Source organism: Salminus brasiliensis, chromosome 2 (genome assembly GCF_030463535.1).
Source record: "Salminus brasiliensis chromosome 2, fSalBra1.hap2, whole genome shotgun sequence".
In the NCBI taxonomy this organism is placed as follows: Eukaryota; Metazoa; Chordata; class Actinopteri; order Characiformes; family Bryconidae; genus Salminus; species Salminus brasiliensis.
In genome coordinates this window covers 2173120-2180943 of record NC_132879.1, presented here as the reverse complement: position 1 = coordinate 2180943, position 7824 = coordinate 2173120, and the positions used below count along the sequence as shown (strand labels likewise).

Genomic DNA, 7824 nt, shown 5'->3' with positions numbered 1-7824 from the left:
TACTTGGATGATCACCATCCCACCTCATCCTCACAGCAGTGCTCCCCCAAAATCTAGGAGAGTTTCTAATAAAGTGGGTGGAAGCACAGGTAGGTGTTTCTAATAAAGCGGCCAGTGAGTGAAAGCACAAGGTAGGGGTTTCTAATAAAGTGGCCAGTGAGTGAAAGCACAAGGTAGGGGTTTCTAATAAAGTGGCCAGTGAGTGAAAGCACAAGGTAGGGGTTTCTAATAAAGTGGCCAGTGAGTGAAAGCACAAGGTAGGGGTTTCTAATAAAGTGGCCACTGAGAGGACGCACAAGGTAGGGGTTTCTAATAAAGTGGCCAGTGAGTGAAAGCACAAGGTAGGGGTTCTAATAAAGTGGCCACTGAGAGGACGCACAAGGTAGGGGTTTCTAATAAAGTGGCCACTGAGAGGACGCACAAGGTAGGGGTTTCTAATAAAGTGGCCAGTGAATGTGAGTAACGGAAGATCTTGACCATTATATTAGAATTTCTCTCTCTGGTTTATTTAGAGTCTCTGTCTGGTTGTTATTCCTCTCCTCCTGATGTGTGTATATTTGCTCCACTGCTGCACACACACACACACACATATACACACACTCCGCGCTAACACGAGTGGTTCAGGGAGAATTACGGCGTTTCTCGGGCTGAGCTGTAAATGATATTTAGAGGTGCTTACACAGCCCTGACTCATTCATCCACAGCATTCCCCAAGACACTCGCAGTAAAACACTCTCGCTCTACAGCAGCCAGCAGATAAACCTGGCCATGAGGGAGAGGGACAGGGTGTGTAGTATTGGAAGCACCGTTGTTTTTCTGGAATAGTGTGTGTGTGTGTGTGTGTGTGTGTGTGTGTGTGTGTGTTAAAAGAAGACTGCAGCAGCTGCTGTTTCACCAAAGCCAGCCAAGTTCCTAACTGCTCCCTGGATGGTTCCTCTCTCTCTCTCTCTCTCTCTCTCTCTCGCTCTCTCAAATATACAACGATCAGCCATAACATTAAAACACAGCTCGTCCTTCCGAGCCTGGACCCCACAAGACCTCCACAAGGTGTCCTGTGGTATCTCTCACCAAGACTTTTAAGTCCTGTGGGTCGTGAGGTGGGACCTCCATGAGCATCACTTCACCTCAGTGCTCATGAGCCTGTCGCTGGTTTACTGGTTCTCCTTCCTTGGAGCTCCTTTGGTAGGTACTGACCACTGCATACCACTGTGGGAACCAGGAACACCCCACAAGGCCTGATGCCTGATGTTCTGGAGATGTTCTGACCCAGTGGTCTACGTCAGAGTGTCTCAGGTTCTTACGCTTGTCCATTTCTCCTGCTTCAGCACCTTCATCACCTTCAAGAACTCGCTGCTGATATGTAGTTTCACCCTTAGACAGACAGGAGCCACTGGACCCTGACCATCAGTGTTCTTCACTTCATTATGTTATGGCACTACAAATGCTCGCCACCAACCTTTCTGTTGGACTGTTTCTGTTATTGTTATATATGTAAATGAGCTATGTTCTGATTTGCTGCACCTAATTCAAAAAGCAGATCAGGCTGCAACACTCCTTATAACGTCAGGGAGAATGGGCGGGCTAAACTACTACAGGGCGTGTACTGGATATGCAAATTGTTGGGCTGCCATTGAAATCGAGCTGTTTCTACAGCTTAATGTCCATATAGGGCAGCGTGGATGGGGCGTGGTCAGTACACCAACCTTTCATCTTCCTCCTTTACATACTGACCGCTCTGCTCAGTGTGAGGTTATAACTCAGGAACCTGGATAACATCATTAACATTCCTAACAGGACGATCAGCATTAGTCTGAAACAGCAGGTGTGTGTGTGTGTGTGTGTGTGTGTGTATGTGTGTGTGTGTGTGTGATGGAGCGCAGCGGTGCTGTGTGTTTTTCTGGGAAAGATTGAACGTTCCTCCTCTCCTACGCAAAGCTTTGCTGTAACACACGTAATTAATGACAGAAGAGCATGACCCCCTACTAGATACACACACACACACACACACACACACACACACAGACATTTACATACGTCCACCCACATAAACGCTGAAGCATGTACACTATTTGCATATACACACACAACAAACACATGTGCATGTGCAGCTAAATTATACAAGCGTATTTAACTACAGGCATGTAGGTCAGCATCCACTGCTAATCATTCAGTATCTACTATTAACTATTCAGTGTTTACTAAGAATGACTGCGTATTTGCCATGAACTACTCAGTATCCACTATGAACTACTCAGTATCCACTATGAATTATTTAGTATTAACTATGAATTATTTAGTCTCCACCATGAATTATTCTGTATCTACTATGAATTGTTCAGGATCCACTATGAATTATTCAGCATCCACTATGAATTATTCTGTATCTACTATTAATTGTTCAGGATCCACTATGAATTATTTAGTATTAACTATAAATTATTTAGTATTAACTATGAATTATTTAGTCTCCACTATGAATTATTCTGTATCTACTATGAATTGTTCAGGATCCACTATGAATTGTTCAGGATCCACTATGAATTATTTAGCATCCACTATGAATTATTCTGTATCCATTATCAATTGATCAGTATCCACTATGAAGTTTTTAGCATCCACTATGGATTTTTGTATCCAAAATGAATTATTCAGTATCCACTATGAATTATTCAGCATCTACTATGAATTTTTCAGTTTACACTATGACTTATTCAGTGTCCACTATGGATTATTTGGTATCCACTATGAATTATTCAATATTCACTTTGAATTATTCTATATTTACTATGAATTATTTAGTATCCACTATGAATTATTTAATATTCACTATGAATTATTCTGTACCTACTATGGATTATTTAGTGTCTACTATGAATTATTCTTTTTCACTATGAATTATTCAGTATCCACTATGAATTATTCTTTATTCACTATGAATTATTTAGTATCCACTATGAATTATTCTGTATCTACTATGAATTATTCAGTATCCACTATGAATTATTCTTTATTCACTATGAATTATTTAGTATCCACTATGAATTATTCTTTATTCACTATGAATTATTTAGTATCCACTATGAATTATTCAGTATCCACTATGAATTATTTAGTGTCTACTATGAATTATTCTTTATTCACTATGAATTATTCAGTATCCACTATGAATTATTTGGTATCCACTATGAATTATTTAATATTCACTATGAATTATTTTGTATCTACTATGAATTATTCTTTATTCACTATGAATTATTCAGTATCCACTATGAATTATTCTTTATTCACTATGAATTATTCAGTATCCACTATGAATTATTCTGTATCTACTATGGATTATTTAGTGTCTACTATGAATTATTCTTTATTCACTATGAATTATTCTTTATTCACTATGAATTATTCTGTATCTACTATTATTCAGTATTTACTCTAATCATGTCGTATACCATGAATGATGAGTTTATGCTGTGAATTTTTAAATACGCAATATGAATTATTCAGCATATTTTATGAATTACAGTGAAGAGACCATCTTTAGCATTCCAGCAGTACTTCAGCCCGACAGAGCTCACACCCCATTACTGTAATCAGAGCCGTCGAGTAGACGGGGGTCTAGCGTGCATCACAGCAGGAGTTTAAAGGTATCAGTGCTCCTGCTTACTGTGGGATCCTTGCCGGCCATCTGACACTCTTCAATCTTTGTGTTGGACGCTGGCCAAAATATCTGCGGGAGGAAAGAAAAGGGTGGTATGAAAAAAAACAACAACAGTGAAACACAGCATTACAGCCCAGATGAAAACAAGCATGTGCTGCATTTAAGTGGTTTAAATCCAGGAGGACCCCCACCCTAAACCCTTTAGAGCTAATTACCATAACTACGCGGCAGCAGACATTTCCCTCTCGATAGCATCTAATGGAGTTACAGGGTTTAATGAAGAGCTCTGCTGAGAGCCGGTTCGATGGATCTGTCTCGGCTCTCTCTGGGGGACGACGTAAACACATTTCTGCCTTCTTTTCTCCACATCTTACCTGGCAATTAGCGCTCTAACAGCACAATCACACAGCGCAAACACCAGCAGAGCAATTAGACTGACAACCACACTTCAGACAGAAGCCCGGCCTTCCTACGTACTCATTTCCATGTGTGTGAGCCATCCCCATATTCAATTGACACTCAGGTCAGGAGCATAATAGCAGTACACGGTGCTGACGGAGACGGTTCTGGTGGAAAGTGGCAGCGTTTTAATGGAAATGAGCAGAGACTGAGGACGGGCTACAGTCTCCAACTGCGGACAGCATGGTGGAGCTGTCAGGGACGGGGTAATATAGAGCCCCTACAGCTGTGGTCGACCTCAAGGTCGGATTCCTTTGAGATTTTTTTTTTTTTCTGAAATAAACTGGATCCGAAATATATATAATTTTGACAGAAGTATTTGGACACCTGCTCTTGCATTGTTTCTTCTGCACTCAAAGGCATTAAAAAGGGTTTCTCAGTTTGCATTACCATCCAGGGAGGAACGCTTTCTACTAGATTTTGGCTCTCTGCTGGAGCATTGCTGGGAGAATTTGATTGCATTCAGACACTAGAGCGTCAGTGAGGTCAGGATGTTGGATGATGATGATGATCACCACCCCTCTTCATCATCCCCAACTCCTTAACTCATTCCATTCAACAGGACTGGATGGAGCTCCACCACCACCATCATTCCAGAGAACACAGCTCTTCCACTGCTCCACAGCTCAATGCTGGGGGGCTTTATATACACCCCTCTACTAGCCCACGCCTGGCATTAGGCAGCAGCATGGTGGAGCCAATAGGTTCATCTAGGTTGACCTGCTGCAGAGAGTCCTGTTCTACTGAGTGAGGAGAACCGGTCGAGCCTCACCTTCAGCGTTCCCTGAGTGATGTTGTTGATGTCCATGGAGAGCACATTGTCTTTGCAGCCCACATACATGCGGTCCTGATCCTCGTCCATATACAGGATCCTGTAGTCCATGGCTTCTCCGATAGTGTGTAGAACTCAAAGGCCTGTGTTGTCTGCAGCTCTATAACACACACACACACACACAAACACACACACACACACACACACACACACACACACACAAACACACAAACACACACACACACACAATTAATGCATTTCAAAGAAGGTGGCCGGGTAGTAGAAGCATAAGGTGGGTGTTTCCAATAAAGTGGCCAGTAAGTAAAAGCACAAGTGAGGTGTTTCTAATAAAGTGGCCAGTGAGTGGAAGCACAAGGTAGGTGTTTCCAATAAAGTGGCCAGTGAGAGAAAAAGTGGCCAGTGAGAGGGGTTTCTAATAAAGTGGCCAGTAAGAGGAAGCGCAAGGTAGGTGTTTCTAATAAAGTGGCCAGTAAGAGGAAGCGCAAGGTAGGGGTTTCTAATAATGTGGCCAGTGAGTGAAAGCACAAGGTAGGTGTTTCTAATAATGTGGCCAGTAAGAGGAAGCGCAAGAACAATGTTTCTAATAAAGTGGCCAGTGAGTGGAAACACAAGGTAGGGGTTTCCAATAAAGTGGCCAGTGAGTGGAAACACAAGGTAGGGGTTTCCAATAAAGTGGCCAGTGAGTACATCACACTATAAATTCATTATAAATGTGAGGTTTTGAGGAATTTTGGAACGACCACTTCAAAAACCTCAAGTGCTACTTATAGCAGAACAGCCTGTCGATGGGTTGTTATTACAAACACACACACTCACACACATCCTTACAGATCCTATAGAGAATCTGAGTGCTCTTCACTATACCATCAAAGCCAACAAGAGCCAAGCTCATGAATATTCATTGTCCATCCTCCTTTCAGTCCCTTGGGAGCCTCAATCACACGGACGCACTTGTCCTCCTCTCTTCTTTCAGAACCTTCCCTTAAGCTGCCCTTCCCTCTTTCTTCTCATCCGTCCCCGAACGTTCAACAAACAGCCTTCCCCTTCCATTGCCCGAGCAAAGTCACATTTTTGTCGTCCTCCATCACATTCCTTTCATCGTGGAGAAAGCAGGAGCCTGTATGGAGCCTCCCTCTCCGCCCGAGGCAGTGGATGCTTTAGCATGGCCGTGCATTCACCGCTATAGCCCTTCAATACAAAGCCTATGGATCTTTCCCACCGCTCGCATTAAAAAGCCCATACAAATCACTCTAAACTGAAGCCATGGATCACTCTTCACACACACACACATACACACAGACATACACACACACACAGGTTTACCTTTATATGATGTCAGGACGTCAGGTCCTAAAAACCTATATCCCATATATATATACACTATATAATGCACTCATCATCCACCTTCGTCTGAAATCAGGGTTATTAGCAGGCAGTTTCACCTCCTTTGCTGCAGGATCAGCCCCTACTTTTCCACTCCTCTAAAAAGGCTTTACACTAAATGTTAAAAGAAAAATGAATATCCAGAAGATTTGATTGCATTCAGCCACACAAAGGCATCACATCCAAGCTATTGGATGAAGCACCATCACTCCAGAAATCCCCACGTTTCAATGCTGACGGGCTTAATACCCCTGTATTAAGTGTTTTTTTATGGCGATAATATAAAGAAATCATTCATAAAAGTACTGAAGTACTGTCTAAATACTTTTGGACACAGTACAAGTACAAATATGCAAGTCATGTGCCCAATAATTAATGTGTATGTAATTATATAGGTGCATTTTTACTATTTCCTGTATTAATTATATGCATATAAATATCTATACATTATATATATGGAAGAATTTATATGTAACAATACTATATCCCATATGTACTATATATATGTGAACATATATAAACCTAATAATAATATATCCAGTATGTACTATATTAGTAAGGATTTCTAATGTTACGATCTATCAAGTATGTATTATATATGTAAACATATACATATGTAATAATAATATGTCAATAGCATACTATATATGTGAGCATACATAAACCTAATAATAATATATCCAGTATGTACTATATATGTAAGCATATTTAAAGTAATAATATATCTAGTATGTATTATATATGTAAACATATATAAATGTAATAATAGCATGTCAATAGCATACTATATATGTGAGCATATATAAACCTAATAATAATATATCCAGTATGTATTATTTATGTAAACATATCATCGATGTTGGACAAAAACTTTGTATCTCCAAAACAGCTATATAGGAGAAGAAAAAAACAATAAAAATGAACATATAAATATTTTGGAGCATTCCTATTGGTCCATTCATCATGAATTCTGATACAATGTAAAGAACAAGATTCAGGTTATGGAGAAAAGTCAAAAACTGCAAAAGTGGAGATACAAGGTTTCAAGGTTAGACAGTAATGTTATTTAAATGTAATAATAATAATAATAATAATAATAATAATAATAATAATAATAATAATAATAATAATAACAATATATCCTGTATGTATTATATATGGAGGCATAGCTAGGCATAATAAAAATATGACCCATGTGCAAGATGTATATCGCTGCTGTCCAATGAAAAACATGTATCTCCATTTTTAGTTTGAACCCTGTAGCTGCTCTAAACACTGTATAATTCTGGATACATGGACCAATAGAAATGCTCTAAATTACCCTGAATAAACTCTTATTTTTTCTAGTCACCATTTCGGAGATACATGTTTTTCACTGGACAGTGACGATATATAAGTATCTGTATAATATAATAACTTTTTGATTTTTCTAATGCCCAGTTTCTCTCTGGTTTTACCACAAAGTCAGCTCAACAGTTACACCCTACATATACACACACACACACACCCTACACACAGCCGATCACACAAG

At 39.9% G+C, this 7824-nt stretch overlaps 1 protein-coding gene across 1 annotated transcript in view; it reads right to left on the bottom strand.

Annotated features, from left to right (window-relative positions):
- Positions 1–4994, bottom strand: part of sema3c (sema domain, immunoglobulin domain (Ig), short basic domain, secreted, (semaphorin) 3C) — a 19084-nt gene extending 14090 nt beyond the window's left edge. The window contains exons 1-3 of the mRNA XM_072674067.1: positions 4890–4994; positions 3665–3727; positions 3450–3468 (exon numbers count right to left, since the gene is read on the bottom strand). Coding sequence (XP_072530168.1) covers positions 3450–3468; positions 3665–3727; positions 4890–4979 — 172 coding nt within the window. The 5' untranslated portion in view covers positions 4980–4994. The remainder of the gene's footprint in view (positions 1–3449; positions 3469–3664; positions 3728–4889) is intronic.
- Between the last annotated feature and the right edge of the window lie 2830 nt (positions 4995–7824).